Genomic DNA, 24,621 nt, shown 5'->3' on the forward strand with positions numbered 1-24,621 from the left:
ATCCCTGTTTTAAGATACAACCAACACAAGAACTGTTTCCGGAAGATAACTTTAGGCGGATGGAGTTTTGTGAAATTATGTTAGATAAACAGAATGAAAATGTACACTTTTTAAAAAATATTTTATTTTCTGACGAATCTTTATTTTCATTACATAAAAAATACAATCCATCCGTTGCAAGGTATTATTCTCGGAAATATAAGCACCTCAGTGTTGCAGTGCGAACGCAGCATCCGCAAAAGTTAAATGTTTGGACTGGGATGCTAGGCGACCATATTGTCGGTCCATTTTTTATCGATGGAAACCTAAACGGGCCCAAATATTTACAACTTTTACAGAATGAGATCATTTAGGCAGTTCGACGCCTTTCCGTTAATTTTCAGGTTTATTTCCAACAGGATGGGTGTTCGGCTCACAACTCTAGAGCAACTATTGACTTCCTCAATCAAACGTTTCCTGATCGACTGATAAGTACACGTGGTACAATTAAATGGCCCGCTAGATCCTGTGACTTAGCGCCCAACGATTTCTTTTTTTTTGGGTTTTCTCAAAGAAAACATTTATTGGCATGTTTGAAAGAGTCACAAACCTAGTCGAATTGAGGGCAAAAATACTTCATTTCTCTGCAAGCGTTACACCAGCCCTACTCCAAAATATGAGGAGAAATCTGTATGACAGATTTGGTTACTCTTTAGCACAAGGAGATGGAATATTTGAGCCCTTAATTCATTAATCTGCTTTCCTAATTTTTATTTTTGGTTAGGTACATTTTACGAAGTTTGTATGTTCTTAATTAGGTAGTATTTTTTATGTTTAAGTTTGGAAGAATTTTATGGTTTTTTTTTTATTTAAAAATACAAACGATTCTTATTCTGATTTTTTCTTCTTTCTTGTCTTATTGTTATAAGCTTTGTCCATAAAATTTGTACAATTTTCAGTGACAAAAAAGCATATTACTTACTTATTTATTTGTATTGCTATTAAGGCTAAAAAAATAACCAAAAAATTAGTTTTAGATTATTATAATAAATATACTCTAGAGATGGGATTGCAATAAATCTTAATTTCTATGGTCAACAAAACAATGTCGTTATCTGTATAAACAGGTTTTTCCCGGAAATTTTTTTTGTACGCTGTCAGTTTCAAAAATTTCAGAAATAATGGATCTACGATTATGTCATCAATTTCACGGTCAGGAAATTATTTAATAAAAAATTCATTTATGTATGAATAAGTATATATTATATTTACGGATGTACCATTTATTTTGTACTTCTCATTCCCTCATGACAAGTAGAATTCTGGATGCAGATACATTAAAATCATTTATGTTATTTTCCTGCCGACATACGAATGGACCATTCAGATAAATAAACTCCGTTTCCTATTTAATTTGTTAACAATCCCAGCATCAATACGAGAGCGTTTGTTTCTGTTTCTGCTTGTTCTGTTCCTTTAATATTTCTGGTTTAGCTGTACTAGCTATTATCTTGTATTCTTTGCTTTTCCTTCTCCCCAATTCTACTTTAGTTTGTGTACTAGTGGAACTGTCTAAAGAACCACCCCCACATCTCTTACGACTCTGAGCAACGTGTCCCCGTTCATTTTGTCTGCCTCAAACACTCTCCAACTTTTGTTGTGCTACACCTTTCTATGTAACGGTAAGCCATGTACCCATTGTTTAGACGAAACCTAATGTTTTCGAGAACGCGAGAGTAAGATTTGTTAATAAAGCTGAGCATTTCTTAGAGTTTTATTGAAATCGAAATGTTAATACTCTCTATTGCCTTCAGGATCCTTACTAACCTCTAACCACCAGATTGAATAATGATAGATAAAATGTAAAAAGGGGAAACTAAAAGGATTATAAAAGCAACTTTTAGTATCAATTTTTGAGATTGGTTAGGCAAATGGATCCAGTAATCCGCAGTCATATTTCCAGCCACACACACATCTATTTTTAAGAGTTAAATAACGGTAACAGTACTGACTGTTCATTATGGAAAGCTAATATAAAGTTCAAAAGACCAATAGAATACGCTCCACCAAGAAGGAAGATGAAAATGGGCGGAAAATAGTAAAGATAAGATAAATTAGGATTATATGAAAACTAGAAAATGATACAGAATGGTACTTACCAGTGAAAGCAAATGAAAAGATTCCATTAGTATCACTGAAAAAAGAAACGTTCGGAAAGTTCGTGAGTTTGATCTAATAACTGGAGAAATTTTAAAGAGTGGCAAGAGTAATATAATACCAATATTGAGGCTCTTCAGCTACCGGATAAGTGAAAAAAGCACTTTAATTTTAGTATATTTTCCAGTGTGTTAAAAGCAAAATCAGAGTATAAAGCCTAGAATTATGTATATTGGTTACTATATAATAATTTATGTTTCACATGAAAGAAGAGGATATCATTGGATAAATCTTAAAACATTATAATTTCTTAATCTTAGCTTAGAATAAAATTGCTTATTGCTCCGGCCTTCACTTTTTTGCCTTACCTCGCCTAACTCTATGATGTCCCAACCGACGTTCTTTAGTTCTTCCTCCAGGACTACAATGTCCTGACGTTGTAGGTTCCAATTTTTAATTTGTGGTTCTTGCGAGTTTTTCGTAATTTTGTACGATTTTGTTTTGGTCTTGACAAATTTATGTCCTCCCAGAATCGTGTGGATGGATCGACGAATCGATGTGAGATTGTGAGCATATCGCCACATTTACCTGGGGTATAACTTCTGGGATTCTAAAACCGTTAAACAATCCAATTTTAACACTAACACTCTTTAATTAGCGTGAACATTTTATCATTAATTTCTACTGTCAAACTAAACTGTCAATAATATTTACTATATATATATAAACATTTATTTATTCTGGCAATGCCTGAGGTTCCTACAAGCTCTTTAAAAGATTATCAGCTGAAAGATGTTCCTTGGGTTTTTAAATCATCTTCCCAGTTTACGCCATATTATACTAGAGTAACACAAAGTAATCTTGGAAAATATTGTGTTCCAGTTACTTCCAAAGATGATGAATTGCCAAAAAGAGGTCCTAGCGTAATTCATCCTAAAATTTTAGAAAATATGATGTTTGATGAAAGGTAAAGTATGTGTTATGTTTATAAGTGTGTTTTTTACCATTGTGTAATTAATTAAATATATATTTTCTCTTTCTTTTCGGCCTTTTTTATTTAACTTTTGATAACTTGAAGTTGCTGGTTTTTTGTTCAACCCTTAACCACTGACGTGCGGTATGCCATACCGAGCCGAAAATATATTTTGTTGTAAAACGTGTTTTATAGAAGATTCTTAGAACACCATCTGTGTACCTTCAAGTGGGGTTTAATTGTACCTGCTCTCAACTGCTGCAGTTTTAGTACAGGTTTAGTCTTTGAGATACGTTGACATAAAGTTTTCTTGCGGTATCAAGTACCGCATGTCAGTATTTACGTTTCTATAGTTAAAAGCAGTGTAGTGTATTCTTTTGCTGTTAGTATGGCAGCAAGTTCATCCAGTTGTTCTAAATTTAGCCGCAAAACTGTAAAGCTTTCAGATGATGATTTTGAGGCTGTTTTATCTCAATGGGCTGACGAAGTACCTAGTGATTTAGAATATTTTAGTGATAGTGATGTTGACGATGCAAGCGAAGAAGTATGTATTGAAAGTTCACACGACACCGGAAGTGAGCAGTCGGAAAGTTCTGAAGACGAATATCATTTAAATGATAATGGTACAGCACCCTCGAAAAATGTAAGAACTCCGTTACACAACCTTGTAACAAAAGTACCAGCTGTGCGGTCCAGAGATGTAAGAAACGAAACTTCATAATTTTTTTTTTAATTTTCTTATTTCTGAGGATATAATACAAGAAATACGTAAATGGACAAATAATAAATTACGTGCAATTCGTGAAAACTATAAAAGAATGAATAGACCAGAACTAAATGAAATTGATGAAATAGAACTAAAAGCCTTTTTGGGATTGCTTTTATACTCATCAGCTTTCAAATCCAATGACGAAGATATGGATTTGCAATATTTCTAAAATGTTTACGTTTTTATAACCCTCTGGATAGAGACGAAAGAAAAAAGATAGATCTAACAGCAGCCATTAGTAACATATTTAATATATTCATATCAAATTGTCAAAAACTGTATTCCGTAGGCACATTTATTTGTATTGATGAAATGTTGGTCCGCTTTAGGGGAAGGTGTAGGTTTAAAATGTATATGCCTAATAAGCCTGTGAAAAATGGCATTAAAATAATGTGCCTGACTGATGCACGAACAAGTTACTTATACAATGCCTATATATATGGAGGCAAGGACACTGACGGAATTGGGTTATCTGGGGAAGAAAAGAAGATGAATAAACCAACTCAATCTGTTCTTCGGCTTGCTAAACCTATTTATGGAACTAACCGTAATATCACAGCTGATAATTGGTTTAGTTCTATAGAATTAGTAAATAATAGTCTCCCGTTTTATACCGCTGTCGCGGCTTTGGGAGTATAGCAGGGTAGTCTGCTATATCTAGGGCCTACGGTATACAAGGAAGGTAACATGGCCAGTGCTACGCTTCAACCGTCTATTATTACCCCTGGTTTTACCCAAGGTAAACAGTTAATAGAATTAAGCAGAATTAAGCATTAAATAGAAAGCAGTTAAAAGTAAAGAAGTCAACGTATGTGGGAACCCTCAAGAAAAATAAACGGAAATTCTAGCCACACCGATGTAGGCAAGTAAATTCAACTACTTACGGATTTACGAAAAGTTTATCCCTAATTTCCCATGTGCCAAAAAAATCGAGGGCTGTTTTACTTATTTCTTCGATGCACCATTCAATAGGCACGGATCAGATTACTGGAAAACCAGAAATTATATCTCATTATAATCGTACGAAAGGAGGTATCGATACTTTAGATGCCAAGTGTGCCAAATATTCTATAAAACGTCATTCTCGCCGATGGCATCATTACTATTTTTTACCGCATCATTGATATAGCTGCTGTTAATTCGCATGTTGTGTACCAATCACTACAAGAAGATAATATGGAAAGGCTAAACTATACAAAGGAGGTGGCGAAACAATTAGTTTTACCTCATCTACAAAGAAGACTCGAAAATCCCAGAATCCCGAGAGAATTATTATGTGGTATTGAACGAATACTAGGACAAAAACGCCAAAAGAAGCAGATTTTGAAGAAAGGCTTGAGAAAAAGAAGACGTGTTACTTATGCCCAAGTGCATTAAAGCGAAAGACTTTTTATGTGTGCTTTTCTTGTGGAAAACCAGTGTGCTTACAGTGTACAAAGAAAAATTGTGGACCTTGCGCGCAAAATGACTAGTTATTTTATTATAATTTTTGGTTATTGTCAGAATTTTGTATTTCAGTTTCTCATTAAATTTAAATGATTAGTTTGTTTCTTTTAACATTATTTTACCATTTGTTAGTCACAAGTAATCAATTTTTCTTGTAATTTAGTTTATAAACGGTTTTGTAGTAACGTCCACCATTTTTTTAAATATTATGCATGCATTCATAATATTCTTGAAAAAGTAAAGTTTATTTTACTTGTAGCAGAACATTATGCTACAGTAATGTGAAGAATCATTCCGTAGTTGATATAAAAAACAAATACAGTGATATAAGATAAATTCATATTAAAAACAAAGAAGAATAGGCAACGGTATGACATACCGCATGTCAGAGTCTACGTCCTGAAACATCCACGTCAGTAGTTAAGGGTCAAGTTGGTTTCAATTCCATAATATTATGATCCAACAGCATTATCATCATTATCAGCGCTGTTGCAGTCTTAGAGGGGCTCGACTTTCTCAAGGGTCTTGTATTATACTGTTCTATATTATATTCGATTTTGGCTGTTTTTATTGAGATTATCGACTCTTTTCCTTTTTGTATTCCTAATAAAACGTCCTGGTTAGTAACGTGGTCGGTATAAGATATCTTTAGGATTGGAAGATACAGCCACATTTCGAAAGCCCCAATTTTTTTGCATGTAGCGTCTGTGAGAGTCCACGACTCAACTATGTACGACAGTATAGGAAAGATATAACATCGTAGTTACCTCATTTTTATGGCATTTGAATAGCTCTTTGAAATGCAGATCTTGCTTTCTCTATCCTTCATTTTATTTCTAGGGAATGATTCCAATTTTCATTGACGTTTTTACCAAGGTAGATGTATGTTTTTACTTTTTCTATTGGTTGACTATTCATACTGATTCTTTCAATTTGCTGTTCCTTTTAAGAGATCATCATAAATTTTGTTTTCCTAATGTTCAGTGAAAGTCCATATCTCTGACTCACTTCTGTGATTCTATTCATTATCTCCTTGAGGGCTTGATAACTGTCAGCGAATACCACCGTGCCATCCGCGTATCTGATGTTATTGATACATTCTCCGTTAATTCGAATTCCGGCTTCAACATCCTCTACTGCTTCTTAAACGATTTCCTCAGAGTATATGTTAAACAGCAATAGTGATAGTATACACCCCTGTCGGACCCCATGTTTGATTTTGATATCATCGGATTCTCCGTATACGAGACGATGTTTGATTCCAGTAAAGATTGCTAATAATTCTTAGACCACAGGTGTATATTCCAATATGGGTTAATATCTCCATCAGCTTGTCGTGTTTTACTGAATCGAACGCTTTATGGTAATCGATGAAGCATGCATAAATATATGCTATAGAGCGCCTCTCTCGTTCCACTGCGTTCCGAAAACCAAACTGTGTACGGCTGATTTTTTCTTCGCATAGTCTATATTATACCTTTGTATGATATCCCTATATATGTATGACTTTTTTGAACTAACTTTACAATGTGGCTCATTAAGCTGATGGTCTGGAAATCATTGCAGGATACGGATTTTGTTTTCTTTGGTAGAGCAATAAACGTTAACTTTAGCCATGACTCCGTTTAAATATATGTCATTGAATATTTTTATTAGTCGTTATTGTTAAATAGCTTTTTGAGTTTAGCATATGCATTGTCAGGTCCAGGAACTTTGCCATCTTTTAGTTGTGATATTGCTTTTTCCACTTCATCTGATGTGATTGTGGTAAGTGGTCATTTGTCATCGAATGCCATAGTCTGTGGACTAGTGCGCATTTCGATGCGCATCGCCCCGCCTCAATTTTCCCATTGGCTCTTGACCTGGAAATCCCTATTTATCAGGTCAGTCCCTCGCGGGCCCTCCGAGAGCTTAGTGCTCTTGGGGCGCTGCTTCCTGCTGTTCCAATTATACTCTGTGGCTAAGATATTATTCAACTACAATCTGATGTTTTATTTCGACCTATATTTTTGTCATGTAAGAAATATCTTGTCTTTTTCAAGACAAGCCTTCAGAAGACCACGACCTGATGCTTTATTTCGACTTGGTGTACCTTTGTCATGTAAGAAATATCTTGTCTTTTTCAAGACAAGCCATCAGAAGATAAATATTTACAAGTCCATACCCAGTAAATGGACTTGGGTAGAGGAGCTCTCGACTGCGATATTCGAAGGCCTCTACAGAGCACCCGGAGATAACAGAAGGTGTATAGACCGGTATTTGTTCCCCCGAGGTGACATGGCACCCGACAACGTGGATTATTCCGAACCTGCGACCCAGCTCGCTTTACAGAACGCAACACACCATTGACTTCAACATGGGTTGAAGTCAAGAGAACAATGGGGAGAGCCACGGAGTGTCTATACTCTAACACTCCGCCATCGAGCTCTGTAGCAGTCCTGATGCCTTCCGTGTGCCAGATGTCTATACGAGTCAGCCTTCTTCGACGCTTGAAGTCTCGGAAACTACGGAGATCCTGAAGTAGCCACAGTCCCTGCCTGCCCTCCCCGAAATGTGGCGATACCATGGAGGCCCGGGCAAACTCGCCTACGAAACCCCAGGATAAAGTGGATGGGAACCTGATTGCAGAGAAGAAGACGAACCGCTGAGAGAAATGATACACCGACCGTGGATGGAGCCCACCACAGAGGGAGATGCAGTAACATCCAGCCCCCAGGTTCCAGATAAGTGTTGTGTGAGTTTTATAGACAATTCTTTTACTTTACTTTGTATTTTTATACATTTATTTTCTTTTGTATTTTCGTATTTTTATTCAATAAATATTTTTCCCAGCCGCAGAGTCTAAAGAGGAGGGGGGATGTCATCGAATGCCATAGTCTGTGGACTAGTGCGCATTTCGATGCGCATCGCCCCGCCTCAATTTTCCCATTGACTCTTGACCTGGAAATCCCTATTTATCAGGTCAGTCCCTCACGGGCCCTCCGAGAGCTTAGTGCTCTTGGGGCGCTGCTTCCTGCTGTTCCAATTATACTCTGTGGCTGAGATATTATCCAATATCATCCAAGCCATCAGAAGATAAATATTTACAAGTCCATACCTAGTAAATGGACTTGAGTAGAGGAGCTCTCGACTGCGATATTCGAAGGCCTCTACAGAGCACCCGGAGATAACAGAAGGTGTATAGACCCGTATTTGTTCCCCCGAGGTGACACATTACATATGTAGAACGGAGGTTGTTCGGACCTATCATCATCAAAGAATTCTTGTATGTATTTGGTTCATATGCATATTTCTTGATTTTTATCTGAGATGATGTTCCCCTGTTGATCTTGCAGTTTGTTAGCTGTGTTGGATTTTTGAAGACCAGCTGCTTGTTTTACCTTTTTATGCATATTAAATGTATCTTGTTTTTGTTGCAACAACACTATCTCTTCACACTGTGTTTTTAACCAATTTTCTTTTGCCTTTCGTATTTCGGTTCTTATTTGTCTCTAAATATTTTTGTTAATCTTTGATTTTCTTCTTCCACGAGTTGCATTATATTGTCATTTATCCAACTTTTCCTCTTCTCTATATTTTCAATTAGGTGTTCTTCTCTGATCTTGTTAAAAGTTTCACATATATTCTGGAGTGATTCTTCTGGATCATATGTTTGCTCCATGTTACTTAGCTTCTCTAAAAAAATCCGTGCGACTATCTCTTTTGTTTCCTTATCTTTTAATCTTCTGTGTAAAGTCTTTCCCTCATATCACATTTTTTGTTACTATTCTTTTTTGTAACCTTTTTAAATCAAAACCTTTTTTTTTCGTCTTTATAGAGGGGGGTCTGGAATGTTCAAAAGACATCTTAGTCCAGGACTCCGCCTGACTGACCTTAGATAGTTCCTGCCGAACGCCTACCTGCTAAACCAGACGCTCCCCTGTCATCCAGCGATCCGAAAGCGGAATGGCCGCTGTAAGGCCGGCATCACTTCCGAAGCACTGCCTTCATTCATTCATTCTCCATTCATTTACATCCACACTCCATTCATCAGCAAGGAGGCTCGTTCCAGGCTCCGTTCGGCTCGCGGAGATAAGAATACGGCCGAGGCAATTTACCCTGCCTGTCGTAAGAGGCGATTAATGGGAAGCAATTGAGAGGTGGGGAGCCGTCATTTGAGGTGTCGGGTTTGTAGAAACTTACGCAGGGCGCTTTGGCGTTACGGTCACTGGTCTACACTCCTAGTATCCGAGACGAGACTCTCGTGGGACCACTCTACTCTCATTTCCACAAGAGTCAGGTGAGGTTGAACGAGCTGTGTCCCTGACGCACTCCTTCTCCATTAGAGGTGCTGGGTCACGGCCCGTATCCACCTTGGAAGATACAAGAGTGGTAGAGGAGAGATCCTTGGCGGCTACCTGTCTACGTGCGAGGTGGAATTCCTCTACCTGCGTTCACCTTTCCGCCTAGGGGGGGGGGGATAACGAACGGGTGTTCGTAATCGCAGCAACACAGGTACTACTACGGGGAGGGTGGAGCCCCGCGATGCTTCGTGCAACGTGCCACCCTCATAATGGTGTCGGACTCGTAGGGGCAAGTGGTTCCGCTTAAGGTCGTATGCAGAAAGGTCAGGTAGACCAGGGTCCTGCCAATGTTTTCATTGGAGGGAACACGAGTATTTCGATGTCTCGTTCCAGGTAGCGCGTAGAAGACCCTCATCGCTGATAGTACGGCATCACTCCCAGACGGGCATTTCCTCTTTCCCCACAGTCTGACTCATGCATTCTAACTCATACAGTCTGACCCACTTTTCTAGCTTCAACTTCCAGCATCTTTCACTCTTACCTTTGCCGTTGGTTAAGCTGTCTATCTTCCTCTTCTTTTTTCTTGATCACTGCACGGATATAGTTGTGTATGCTAGTCCAACCTGATTTATTTTCAATCATTCTCTCAATCATTTCTCTTAATCATTTAAATCTAAACCTAAATTTACCAATAATAGGACTATGATCTGACTATACGTCAGCACCGGCGTAACTTTTAACTGATAGGCATCCATTACGGAATCTCTTGTTCACCATTATGTAATCAATTTGATTCCTTATTATGTTTCCTAGTTGATCTTGTGGAGAGACCCAAGTATACAAACGTCTTGGTGGTATGAGAGAATTAATGACAATAATTTATTAATTTCGGGAACAGTTTCTTGTAATGATTTGCAGTATATAAAATTATACATATCTTGTAACTTATTCCACACTCCGAAAATTTTTGGATCAGCATATAAAAGTTTTAATTCATTTTCTAGTTTTATTTTATTAAAGAATGATGGATAATTTTTAATTATTTTTTCTAATAGATCTTGGAAATTCTTTGGCGTAACTTTTAAATTTTGCATCGTCAAAGAGGTCAAAAATTTGCAAATCTTCAAAATTCAAAAAACGAGTATCTATTTGCATAATAATAGTATCCAAAATTTCAAAATATACTCGTTTTTCGAAATCTGTGTCTGTGTCATGCCTTTGTCTTTTTTGGGGGGCTCGGAAATATCAAGGTAATTCAAAACGTCACTGCGTATATATTGGAAATTACTATCATTACGAAAATCTCTGAGATTTTGCACCAGCTTTTTTATTCTATTTTTGGAATAAATAATGTCAGTTGACTGATATTGAACAACATTGAATATCAAATGGGTTTGGGTAAACACTTTCTTAAAAATATTTAAAAGAATATTAAAGAGTATATTTAATAAAGTGTTCAAACCGATTGCTTCACGGATGGAGATATCATCACTTTCAAAATCGTCGCCTTCAATAATAAAATCAAAAACTTCCAAAAACTGGTCACGAAAATCTGCTACAGTGAAATCCTATTAAACTGGCAAAAAAAGACGACATTCTTTAATTTTTTTACATGTATCTTGCAAAATTATGTGCATGTTAGTGAGTAAATAACGCTTGTGGTGCAATAATTTTAACTTTTGCCTAGAGACCATTCAATTCACCGGACATCACGGCAGCGCCGTCATAAGTTTGCCCTACCAATTTATTTTTGATATCAAAAAGCTTTAATCTGTCCTTTCAAATACCAAAAATGTATTCTGCCTTATGGCTTTTACTCACATCTGTAAAACTTAAAAACCTCTCATAAATATTACCACGTAGTGCGTATTCAAAAGATAAAAAAAACTGACACGAGCAAGAGCTAGGGGAAACAGACGCACAGTTGAATTAGGGAACGATATTGAAACTGTAGAAAGTTTCACATATCTGGGAGTTACATTAAACATGGAAGTAACAGAAGAACCAGAAATGCAAAGAAAAATAGTAAGGGGAAACAAAGTAAGGGAAAGATCGAAAATCAGGGTCTACAAAACTATTATCAGACCATTAGTATGTTACGGATGCGAGACATGAGTGATGATAGAAGACACAAAACGAAAGCTGGAAGTCTTCGAACGAAAAGTCCTAAGGTAGATATTTGGCCCAATTAACAAAAACGGAGTACGGAGATCCAGGTTAAACTTCAGAAATTTCGATGGGCTGGTCATGTAGTGGGAATGGAGACCGGAAGATTGTCAAAAGAGCCCTAGATATTAAAATGCACGGCGCAAGACCAAAAGGAAGGTTACGGAAAAGGTGGGAGGATGAAGTGGCAGCGGACGCGCAAAATTTGCTAGATGTGAGAATCTGAAGAAGATCGGAGCGGGACCGGCAATGTTAGAGGAATAGTTTGGAGGAGACCAAGGCTCGATTTGGGCTGTAGCGCTATTGGAGAGAGAGGAAGAGAGAGGGAGAGAGATACAGAGAGTATCGAACAACAATTGACAATTGTGAATGACATGATATATCAGTAGTTTCATGTATAGCGAAAAGCAAATGGTTTCCTGAATCTCAGATTCAATAACGTTATTCAAAATGTAACTAATTGATTGTAAACCGATAAATCGATTCGAATCAGAAAGTAAATTAGAAAATTCCAAAACGTATTTATTAAACATTTTTATTAGTTCTCTATAATTACCTTGATTTAACGAATACTCCGATTTATCACGTCCCCTAAATGATACCTCCTGACAACTTAAAAAATTACAGTATTAAATACAGATAAATATAGATAAATACAGATTTTGATGTTTGTCCCTATTTGTCAATAATAAGATGAAAGGCCTCAGACTGAGTCATTTGAGATACGCTGATGACATTGTAATATTCGCTACCAGTTTCGAAGAACTACTGACCATGATGACGCTATTTCAAGCTTCGGAAAAAGTAGGTCTTAAGATGAACTTGGAAAAAACAAAAATAATGACAAATACACCAAACATTCTAGAAATAACCTTGAACCACATAAATTTAGAAACAGTAAGCGAATACATCTGCCTGGGACATATAATGAAAGTTAACAAAGAAAATCACAACTGCCGAAATTACCAGAAAAATAAGGTTAGCATGGGTAGGATTTGTAAAACTGAGTTGGACCTTGAAAAGCACTAAAATAGAACAATATTTGAAAACCAGAATTTACAATCAGTGTATCCTCCCTATACTTACATATGGTTCACAGACGTGGACACTCACCAAGTGGCGCAAAATAGAAAACACTGGATTGATTTGGGGGAGGCCTATGTCCAAAGTTGGATTACTTAAGGCTGAAGAAGAAGAAGACGAAGATGAAAGGCCAACAGAAAAGTTTGCTTTTTATTTCACTCCCAGTAAGCCATGAGTACTTGCTGTACCAATTATTCGAAAATAATCTGTTACTTTTTCTCTTACTCCCGCAGTAATATTTATAAGCCGGGACATTTTAGGCAAAGGACCCTCCTTATTTTCAATATCAATTTGTTCTTCGCATGGAATAGATAAAAACCCATTTTGAAAAATACAATTTACAATATCAGATTTATCAGTATTTACAGTTTCTCTCATACCTTGCATTTTTTAGGTAAATTTACGTGAATTTGTTTACATTTTAATTTTGAAAAAGACAAAACCTCAAATATATCTAAAACTCCTTTAACTATTTATGGCGACGATAACTTATCACAGTATTACTATTGCACAGTATAAAAAAAATCAATTCAAAACGAATCCATTGATACGATACCAGGAAAGCCAGTCAGTGCACTACCACTACTTACTTCATCTTATAGTGCCATGCACCTATAATGCGTTGGCAAATTATCTTAAGGCCAGACGTCTGTCTTTTGCGGTATGCAAAAGATCGTTAGTGTTATTTATGCCTGTCCAGTTCTTTATGTTCCGTAGCCACATTTGCAACCTACTCCTCTCTTGCCTTCAATCTTTCCCTGGATGATTAGTTTTTTTTCCTCTCAGAATATGGCCGAGGTATCCAATTTTTCGTACCTTGATCAAATTGAGTAGTTCTCTCTCAGTATTTGCCTTTCTTAAGCCTTCCTCGTTTCTCACCCTATCTGTCCATGGTATGCGGAACATTCTTCGCAACGTCCACATTTCGAAGGCCTCCAACTTATTAATGGAAGGTACTCTTAACGTTCATGTTTCCGTGCCGTATAACAATATGGACCATACATAGCATTTAACCATCCTGTAGCGGAGATTGAAGGAAAGATTGCGGTTACATAGTAGCGGTTTAAATTTGATAAAAGCTTGTCTTGCTTGTTCGGTACGGCATTTTATTTCTTGTTAAGGATCCCATTGGTCATTCATCATCATTCCCAAGTATTTAAATGTTTTCACTTGATCGATTGGAGCATTCTCTACTTGCAGTTGTATTCTTAAAAGTGCGTTTTTTCTTATTGCCATGCATTTAGTTTTTCCAGCATTTATCTTCAAGCCATATATTTTTCCTACGGTGTTTATTTTATTTAACATCAACTGCATATCATGTTCGTTGTCTGTTATTATCACGGTGTCGTCGGCGTAACGAATGTTATTTATCGGGAACCCGTTTACCTTTATTCCACACTCAGAGCCTTCCAGTGCCTCTGCAAAAATGTTCTCCACATAGAGATTGAAGAGCATAGGAGACAAAATACACCCCTGTCGCACCCCTCTTAAAATTTCAAATTCTTCTGTGTTGGTTGATTTGTTCAGTCTCACTCGTACTTTTTGATTCCAATAGAGATTCTGGATAACTCTTATATCTTTCTCGTCAATGTTAGCGTTGTGTAGCATTTTTATCATTGCGTCATGTTTTACGGTGTCAAACGCTTTTTCATAATCGAGGAATGTTATGACTATATCCTTTCGTTGATCCATGTAGTTTTGTACAAGCGTATTCAAGCAGAAAGCTGCTTCACGTGTACGTATGTTCAGTCCGCTCTTGAAACCAAATTGTGTCTCACCGCTTAGATCTTCCAGCTTTCTGAACATTCTTGTGTGAAGGATGCGTTGAAAGGATGAAAGGTTGAATAAAACCAATCCGTTGGAATGTGGCCGGTGTTATATATGGCATTGAAAATTGTTACCAGCATGTCGATGTTATCATATTCCAACAGTTTTATGGCTTCCGTAGTAATTCCATCCGGTTCAGGGGCCTTGCCTAGTTTTGCTACTTTTATAGCGTACTCCACCTCGGCGCGAATAATGGGAGGGCCGGATAAATTTTCCGTGGGTAAGTTAGTAGTTGGCAGATTCGGTCTATTGTCCGCAAAGAGGAACGAAGCATAGCTTGCCCAGATTATAGCTAGTTCTTCCTGGGTATGAACGTAGTTTCCTTGATCATTCTTCAGGCGAGTCTCATGGTGTTTCTTGTATATACTCGAAATTTCTTTGACCTTTTTATGTAGTCCAAAGCTGTCTCCCTTTTCTTGTAGTGGTTGTGTTCACTACTAAGTTCACTACTTACTACTTATCCCGAAATAACATTTCATCCCGCGCTCGCAAGGAACGTGAAACTTTGCGGCCAATCCAAAGAAGTGTTGTGAATTTATTAAAAGGTTCAATATTTATAACACTTACGGATTTAATTTATTTTTTATTTATATTAACTTATCTGACAATAATTTATATATATCCGTACGTAACAATTAAATTCGCGAGCGCGTCTTCAGAATTAACTGTCTCTTCCAAATAAAATATCCTGTTATATACCCAGTACCGTTAGACTCGAAAAGTCGACGGCCCTCTAGACAGAGCGGCGAAATGGTCTCTCAAAACTGGTATATACATCGGCTCGTCCGTTTCTGGAAGGTCCGTTCAGGTAAATAGAAGCCTCTCGTAAAATCTAAAACATAAACATGTGAATAAAAACATGTTTACAGGTTAAAACTATGACTCATATTTTTACGTAACAGAAGCATCGGCAAATGCAAATTTGCCGTATCTGCCATTAAACTGCGTACGAAGAGAAATGTATGTTTCGTTGCTTATCTACTAATATTACGTTGATTTTTACATGTAAATCGTCAGCCTGGGGTAGGTTTCCCGAGACAGGTCTAATCACTAATAAGAATTTTATTTGAAAAGTGTCTTGATGCGCAGGTATCACTTAACGCTCGGATTGGTCGAATTCTTTTAAAAACCATGAATAAAATAATTTAGTCTGTATTATCTCACAGATATTTTTTTTATTTCACGAAAACAAATGACATCAACGTATTACCTGCGATAATAATTAATTATTGAAATAATGACGCAATTAAATACTAAAAACATCTACAATATCTATAAATGTCGGCGTGACTTGTTCTTGTATTATATTCTACACATAAAAGATTGTACTTACTACCTTTATTTCTAAGTGTGCGTTCATAACGAGGCGCCGACCCTCGATCGGACCATAGGATGGTATATTATCATCGCCACGTAAAATAAATGCATTATTCTAAATGCGAGCGTTCACTGTCAGTGCTATGCTCTAGGCGAGGATACCATGCCATGGTCTCCGTAATGAACGCACCCAAAGATACCTCTGATCCATGCCTCTGAATCATGTGCGAGGATCCGGACTAAGTACAAATGTCTCGTACGGTCTTAATCGTCTTAAGCGTCTCTTCCTGGTCTGACATCTTGGTCATCTTAATTTTTATTGTGTATACCTATATGATGTTTTTAAGCATTTCGTATATTATGTAGACGAACATAGTAGACATGTAGAAACAGATCAGAGTGGATCGGGCCAACCTCCTTTTCGTGGACAAAATAACAATTAAGAACAAATTAATTAAATATTTTATAGTGAAAATTAATAATTATTTTATTAATTTTAATATATTTTAGAATTAAAAGATAAAAGAATGGAACTGGACTGACAAGAATATTATATAATTTTCTTAGAAATAAAGTTTAAATCTGTTAGATAGGCAACACATATTACAAAACTGTAAGACGACATTTATGTATGAATGGTAAAGAATTTTATGTATATGTAATGGTAAAGAAATAAATTTTAAAAGTGACTCAGGAAATGGAGCAACGAGCAAAGAATAGTGAAATAGGAAGTGAATATGAAACAAATAAAGAATGAAAACGCAAAAAACATTTTGGAAGAGGCTAAAAGATCAAGCGAACTCATCGTAAAGAAGATAATGAAAAAATAAAGATACAGAAAAAGTAATGGTTAGGAAAATGCAGGAATTGACGCGAAAAAGAAAAAAATAATCCAGAAAATAAAACAAATAAGAGCAATAAATCTCAATCTGAATTTGAGGTTGTACATATTTGCGCATATTTTAATAACAGCTAAGCCTAAATTCGCGATAATATGCCAGTGTTTACGAATTCAAATACAAAGACGAACAGGACGTTTCTGAAAGCAAACCAGTATATAGGTTTTATATTAGCCTTGATAATACGCAACCCTGTTTTATAACAGAACTGTGTTTACGTAGTCAGTAGTAATTCTAACTTATAAATATATTTTAAGATACTCTTGGTTGGCTAGACCGGGTAAAGAAGACTTTTTTATTCACGAAATGTACAGAAAGTTCACACCTGATAGATCAAAAGGAATGTACGACCCGAGATATATGCATAAAGGTAAGGTAATTATGTATATTTACAATAACGTAGTCAGGAAGTTATCAACTATCATTTTTAAGTTATAAAAACAATATATAATAAGAATTATTTTAGAAAAAATATTCAACCGTTCGTATCAGTTTGAATTGGACTGTATCGAAGCTGAACGACTAGAAAAACGTCGGGTAAAGAACGAAACAGACGCGGCAGAATTTGAGGGGTCTTTTCAAAGACTAGTTAAGAAACAAGTCGAAAAAGAATCTCCGCCCATACCTTTGGTACCTTGCAAAATAGAACCTCCGTTTTGGTGGCCTAAAACTCCGCAACCAGACGAAGAAATTATAGAACCGGTAAAGATAACTCCAGTTTATACGAGGTCTCACGCTAGATGGATAGAAGAACCAAATTTAACGGCTTTTGTACAGGACAATCTTTGCCAAAGGAAAAAGGATATGCTTCTGTGAGTACAATAATTTCTTGAATAAATTCGTAGTATGTGTTGAGACTCTATGGAATAAACAATTATTATATACAGGGGAGAGGCTGGTAAAACTGCTGGAGAGAGGCTGGTTATACAGTGGCCTCCTTTCGAGTAAATTCAAGATAACTTTAATATAAATCATAATATATTAATGAGTATCAACTCAAACAACGTCAAAGCACTTGGTAAATTAAAAATGTACTCTGTAATCCCAAAAAAATACAGGTTATGCACATGGGCGCCCATATATCAAAATCCAGGGGGGGGGGCAAGTCAACTCAAATTTTTATTTTGATCCATACAACTTAATAAAAACTAAAATAGCCGATTGCAAAAATGCAAAAATATAAACATGATTTACAAACAGTAAAGAAATACCAGAAAAGTAAAAGTAATCTTAAACAAAAAATTATTAACAACATATTTTATGGTATGACTTTATACATACAAATTTTATTATACAAAATTTTTTATGTAGGAATAAAAAAATCAATTTTAAGCAAGGATGTTAAAAAATAGTAATAAAAAAAGCAGGTACTCTGAGATACGAAATGCAACACAAGCAATATTGTAGTTTAAATAATATGTAAGTAACATAATATCTGAATTGAAAAATTTCTTTTACTAGGAAATTAAAACAAATATTCAAAACTGTACTACGTTGAAAGGGTTAGGGTAGGGTGTACACCCTTCTACTACCATGCTTAGCCGAAATTGCATAAATAGTCAAATGTGTGCAATCTTCAAATACTTCGCTGGGTGCCAACTTATTTATATTTGACATTAAAAATTTGTACTATGTTGTAAACAATTGAAGAAATTTAATTAAAAATTTATTTGTTATAATTTATTATAAAAAAATAAACATTTTTTTCAGTTAGTATTGTATGTATTATAATTTATTGAAACGAATAATTTCCCAATAGAATCTAAAATGGTAAAATGTTAAACCCAACAAAACGTAAAAAGTAAACTTGATATTGAAGGCTAGTGCTCTGTATCTTGTGAAAATAAAAACTGAAGGTTTCTGGGCTTATGTCCAAACTCATCTATTACTTTTTTAATAAAATTATTTCGATTGTTTTCTATTTTATTTCTATGAACGCTCATCGTACATAGTCCATCTAATTTTTGTTCACTTATAGTGGACCTAATCCAGGTTTTAATCCTTCGAAGAGTTGAAAATGATCTTTCAATCGTGCATGTAGTGGGAGGAAGGCACAGAGAAATTTCTATAGCTTGGGCTATAGCTGGTTAAAATAAGCAATGGTCTAGTAGCTATATCATTGAAATATCTTCTACATCTAAATTGGTTTGATTTTTCCAATAATAGAGCCACAATGATGCCTGTTCTTTTAGATTAGTAATTTTTTATAAATTATTTATGATTTCTATTATTTTGGCGAGGTCTTCTTCAGTTAATTTTATTATGTTTTTGGGATGCAAGTTATACAATAACATACCAGGATTATTGTCTTCTGAAAATCTGACACCAAGAGAACTAATTAAAGAATCTAGGTACGGAATAAATAATGACATTTTAAAAAAGTCTTCAGCGGAATTAACCGCATGGTTTGACCGTTGTGTTTGCTTTCTAGGAGCGATTCGTGGTTTTTCAAGGGTAATACTTAGAGATTCGGCATCATTTGTACTCTTTTCAAAAATTGTTTTAAAAGTTGTTTCCGCTTCTTGTCTGTGCTTTGTTATCATATCAAGAAATAACTGTATATGATTTTTAACTGCCAGCATATCTATTGATTTAGTTTGTAAAATGTTTACTATGGGTTCTAAGAAAGAAGAATATTTGGAAATCAAATTTAGGGAAATTATAAAAGTGGAATCAGATGTGGCACATGAAAGCTGCTGTGCTCTTGATCTTGTTGAGCAATTAAATTTGTTATCTGCTCTTATTGTTTCTAAAACATTTTTGATTTCAATAAAATTTACTAGGCCACTATACCAAATATTTAAGTCAAACAAGTAAAAACGTGTAGCATTTATTAAGCGGATATTTTTTTGTGAGAGTAAATTTTGCATTTGACATGGGACGAAATAAAGTTTAAAATTGTTGGTACAGGTACACTTTCTACCAATTAAGGCTTAATACCTACGACATCTCAAAATCCCTCTTTGCATTGTACAATATTATTATGGTAGGTAGCTACATTCGAGGTATTGTTAAGGAAGTACCTACCGCATTTCTCGGTATTTCGCTAAATTAGTTTCCGGTTGTTTGCTGTTTTGAGGTATTGTTGCACATTGTCGCCACAATATGCGTAAATAATGTATTTTTTTTTTAATATACTTACATACATACTGATTTTTTAAATAATATTACTAATGATAGGGGGGGCAACTGCCCCCTCTTGCCCCCCCCTATGGGCGCCCATGGTTATGCAGGAGTAACTAATTTTGTTTTTTTCAAAAAATGTGGCCACTGTACCAAACTAGATTGTACAGTGGCCACAAAGGCAAGGTACAGTGGTCATTACTTGCAATTCTTATATTTTGATTTATAATATTCATAAAAAATAAAAGTAATATTAATCTTTAACAAATATTATAAGATGATAAATCCGCTTTAAAAGTAAACAAATTTGCTGTTCGTTGTGTTGCTCCAGAACTTTTTGGTTGGGTTAAAATGAGTTCAACATCTTCTTTTGTAATTGTGGCAGAATCTGTAACTGTAGGAAATGAAAACTGTATTCCGTGACGGCTTAGAAAATTTACATTGTATTCTTGACCAGAAGAAAAAATTTCTGTAACTTGTGCAACATAAAATTTTGAAGTTTTCTTTGTTTGAAAGCTCACGAGAACAAATGAATCCGCTTCCACCATTCGTGAGGATATGTCGTCGTCAGAAATTTCATCTACTTCTGAAAATAGACTAACATCGTGGGAATCCACAACATCAGACAATGCAATGTCACTGTTACTGTCATCACTGGGTATGCTTTTATTTTTCTTTGCATTACTTCTGTTCGACTTGTTTGAACTATAAATTTTTCTTTTTAGTGCTGTCTTAGCTCTCTTTACTCTACTTTGCCTTGATATTCTTTCTGCTGTTTTCGCTTCTATTCTTTTATAAATTGGTGTATCAGTTAAAATTTCAGTAATCTTCTTTTTCCTTTGTTTTTTTTAATGGCAATAAGGTAGCTTTAGGGTATAGTTGCACTAATACAGGGGAAATAAATCGATTTTCGGGTGTGTCCTTGGAAGTTGCCATCGCTTCATAAAAACAGTTTTTTTTTCAGGTGTTATTACCAATGGATGTTTCTGATTTGTTTCTGGTATTTTATCTAGACAAGTGGATGTTGAAGGGAACTGAATGTCCATTTGTGGTATATCGCTAAAATTTGAATTATTTGATTGTTGTTCTTCTTGGTGTATGTTTGGCATGGTTACGGCTGAAGCCATAAAATCATCGTCATTTAAAATGTTATCATTGAATGGAAATACCCCAGTAGCTTTAAAAGCTGATACCACATTTTTGGGACAGAAAGCAAGTGGAGAAGCGTCGCTCAAAATCTCTGCTATGTCGTAAATTATTGTTATCCTCTTTCCAGGATTTTTCAATAACCAATTTTGACAACCATGTGAGTAATATTACTTGAGAGGACCAAATACAGCTTTATCTAGTGGATGAAGGCGATGACTAGTATGTGGCGGCAAAGTCAACAAGAGTATGTTATTTTCTTTTGCAAATTTAATAGATGCTAAAGAAATATGGCTCTCATGGTTGTCCATGATTAGTAAAATGGGAGATTCCTTTGTAGGATTAGTATGTTTGACAAAATGTATCATCCACTGTTCAAATAATTCTGCTGTCATCTATTCAGATGGTGCAGCACACCCCTGGGAGCCTGGAGGTGCGTTTTTAACCATATAATCTTTAAAAAATTTCCTAGGGAACACTAAAAATGGCGGAATCGAATTACCCATAACGTTTATTACATTGCCCATGGTTACCAAAGTGCCTCTTTCATTTGAAACTATAGGGCCTACTTGTTTCTGTCCCTTTGTGGCTATTACTTTTCCTGTATCTTGCACAGTTGTTAGTGCTGTTTCGTCAACATTGTATCTAGGTGTTAATGCATATTTTTCATAAATCTTCTTAAGATTACTAAAAAAAATTGCAACGACTGGACGATCAAACCAAATACCCCTAACCTAACCTAATCTAGTGAAGTTGCTTCTGCTTATCGTAATGATAATTCTGAATTTCGTTTCATAAAACTTGTAAACCAAAACTTGCCTGCCATCTTGTTTTCTTCCCATGAAGTTGGTATTTTTTTCCTGTTAGCAATTGCCAAATCATAAGCTAGTTGTCTGGCACCTTTCGGATTGAGACCATGATGAAGCTTGGTCATCGTCTGTAAATAATTACTCAGTTCTTTTTCCTCGGTTGAAAAAAAAATTTAATTGATACCATAATTGGTCAATCTTGGAGCTCCCTCAAGAACATCTGAAGTCCAATCTATATTATTTTTATTTTCGTTGCACTTTTTAAAATATTTCCTAAACGTAGTGCGTGGAATGTCGTATTTTAAAGCAGCAGCCTTTTATGATAATCCACCTTCCCAAACATCATAAATCGCTTTTCTCATATTTTCAACTGTAGTTTTTCCAATACCGCGATTTTTTGGTATATTCCGTGGCATATTACTATCTTAAACAAAATTATTTTTGATATTTTTTGCAGAAAGAACAATGACCACTGTTTTTTACAAGCGTATGTAGGGACAGTGGCCCACCACTTTTTTTTGTCAAAAGCAGTGGCCACTGTTCCTGCATAAGTGTGTGACCACTGTACCAAAAGCTGTTTGTTTAGGAGGCATAGCCTAAAATCTACTACTTTGAAAATAGATCATAATTTGCATCACCTGCAAGTTTTAAGTATGCCACAAACATGCTACAGAACATTTAATATGTATATTATTATTGGTTGAAAAGATGTTTAAACTTACCTGCTACTTCTACACAACACACCTCTCAACAGGTTCGTATTCGCTCCGTGCGTGACCATGGTAGGGGTACTTTGAAACGATGCCAGCGTGCGTAGCGGCGAAATGTGACAAAATTGGACCTACCTTTTTACGCATAAATTTTATCAAAAATGTGTGCAAATACATATTGCGTATTTAATTGTGCTAATAATAGCAAAAATAGTAAGTGTAGTTTTTATAGGTTCCCAAAGATTACATATAAATTAGATAAAAGAAAAAGGTGGATCCGTGCTATTATATGAAAAAGTAAATATCACATACTTAACTTCATTTTTATGCAATTGAAATAGGAAAAGTTTAAATAATTTACCTTAAATGATATTTTATAAGGCTTCAAGCTAACTGCAGAGTGCCTGATGACTTTAGCTTTTATATCATAACTTTTACTATTACTGTTTTTAAATATATGCTCTTTCGCGTGAAAAACTTGATTTGCCAGTACTAGATTTTTCCCTTTCTTTTCCGTTTATGGTTGAAAAGATATATTATGATGAATTTTGAGAAACACAGTTTTTAATACTACATTTATTTTGTACATAAACTGAAAAAATATAATTAAAAAGTTAATTATTAACAATTGTCAATTTCGCATGTATTTAACAATGTCAAACATATGTGATATGTTTGACCTGAAAATTGGTAGGTCCAAAACTGTCAGATGAAGGCGGTAGGTGTCGCGTCAGTCACGCACGGAGCGAATACAAAATGGTTCTGGAAACGATGGCGCAGGGGTCAAGCGTAGTAAGCGACTACTGTGACTAAAATTGTTAGCGTTTATACTAGATGGCGCGTCTGTATCTATCAAACAACAACAAAATATTTAAAAGTGGCCACTGTACCTGACTGGCCACTGTTCAAGTCTCTCCCTTAAGTTAAATTTAAGTCTAGATATATAAAAAATTACTTATCTTAATTGATATTTTATACAAAATCACTGATATTACTTGTTCTTTCAACTTCTACCACGTAATCTTTCATTTTTTCTAATAGCAATTCCATTACTAGAGCTACTTTTTTCCCTACACATCTTAATTTGTATCATTCGACTGTTTTTTTTTCTCCCAAAACGTGGCAGGATATACAACCAGAAATCGAAACCGCTCTCTATTCCACTCTATTTAAAAAAATTTCTAAAATTTTACATCCTTAAAGTGCATCAGATTCTACCAAATTTATGAATGTATTATCGAGCTATAACTCTTGTGAGGTATATCTCAAAACAAGAAAATTATAACAAAGATCATATACGTCATTTTAAGAAATTTTATGATTTTTCTAGCGTTGGTCAGCCTTTTAAAACCGAAGCATGCAATTGGTATTATAAAATATATCCACCCCCAGATATCAAATTCGTCCCAAAACGTTTACAGTAGCAAAACTGTCACAATGACAATATATCAAAATTTTCGTTAAGATCTAAAATATATAAAAATTTTAAGTTTAAAATGGACAAAATCGCAACAGAAAATCTTTTTTTGTTAGAATTTTTAGTGGATAATGTGACTTTGGATCCCAACTACGAGAACGATGATGATGATGCTGGCGAAAAATGTGTGACTTTCCAGTTTTTGGATAATGCTCCCCTCGATGTATGTGAAGCTGATTTTAATCCACAAAGGTATATCATTAAAGAATAAATATTATCCATGTATGTATTTATATCTCTTTTCTACCGTTAATACACACATCAAAATAATCTAGGGGACAAAAATAAAATGCGAGATTACAGATGGATTTAAAATATTTGTTTTTCAAATATTTTTAATAAAAAGTTATAAACAGTTGTCCCGAATATAAAATAATCATTTTTTCTTATACTTCTAGCAATAGCTGATAAGAAAATTAAAAGAGAAACTCCATATGTCAAAAAATGGCAACAAAGA

The 24,621-nt window shown here is 35.3% G+C and overlaps 2 protein-coding genes across 2 annotated transcripts in view; both read left to right on the forward strand.

Annotated features, from left to right (window-relative positions):
- Positions 1 to 2,834: 2,834 nt before the first annotated feature.
- On the forward strand, positions 2,835 to 24,158 carry LOC140450342 (uncharacterized). Its single transcript, XM_072543931.1, has 4 exons — positions 2,835 to 3,103; positions 17,157 to 17,269; positions 17,366 to 17,711; positions 24,018 to 24,158. Exons 1-4 carry the CDS (start codon positions 2,883 to 2,885, stop codon positions 24,109 to 24,111), a joined length of 774 nt encoding a protein of 257 aa, XP_072400032.1. The 5' UTR covers positions 2,835 to 2,882; the 3' UTR covers positions 24,112 to 24,158.
- The window catches only part of LOC140450341 (uncharacterized), a 66,378-nt gene continuing 65,800 nt past the window's right edge, over positions 24,044 to 24,621 (forward strand). The window contains exon 1 of the mRNA XM_072543930.1: positions 24,044 to 24,356. Within this exon, the coding sequence (XP_072400031.1) occupies positions 24,184 to 24,356 (173 nt within the window). The 5' untranslated portion in view covers positions 24,044 to 24,183. The remainder of the gene's footprint in view (positions 24,357 to 24,621) is intronic.

This window comes from Diabrotica undecimpunctata, chromosome 9 (genome assembly GCF_040954645.1).
Source record: "Diabrotica undecimpunctata isolate CICGRU chromosome 9, icDiaUnde3, whole genome shotgun sequence".
In the NCBI taxonomy this organism is placed as follows: Eukaryota; Metazoa; Arthropoda; class Insecta; order Coleoptera; family Chrysomelidae; genus Diabrotica; species Diabrotica undecimpunctata.

Bases quoted from the DNA above. Each gene is read 5' to 3' on its own strand.
- LOC140450342 (XM_072543931.1), top strand. From the start codon at position 2,883: ATGCCTGAGGTTCCTACAAGCTCTTTAAAAGATTATCAGCTGAAAGAT. The intron at 17,270-17,365 runs GTAAGGTAATTA...GAATTATTTTAG, and splicing joins CCCGAGATATATGCATAAAG to AAAAAATATTCAACCGTTCG. The intron at 17,712-24,017 runs GTGAGTACAATA...TGATTTTTCTAG, and splicing joins AGGAAAAAGGATATGCTTCT to CGTTGGTCAGCCTTTTAAAA.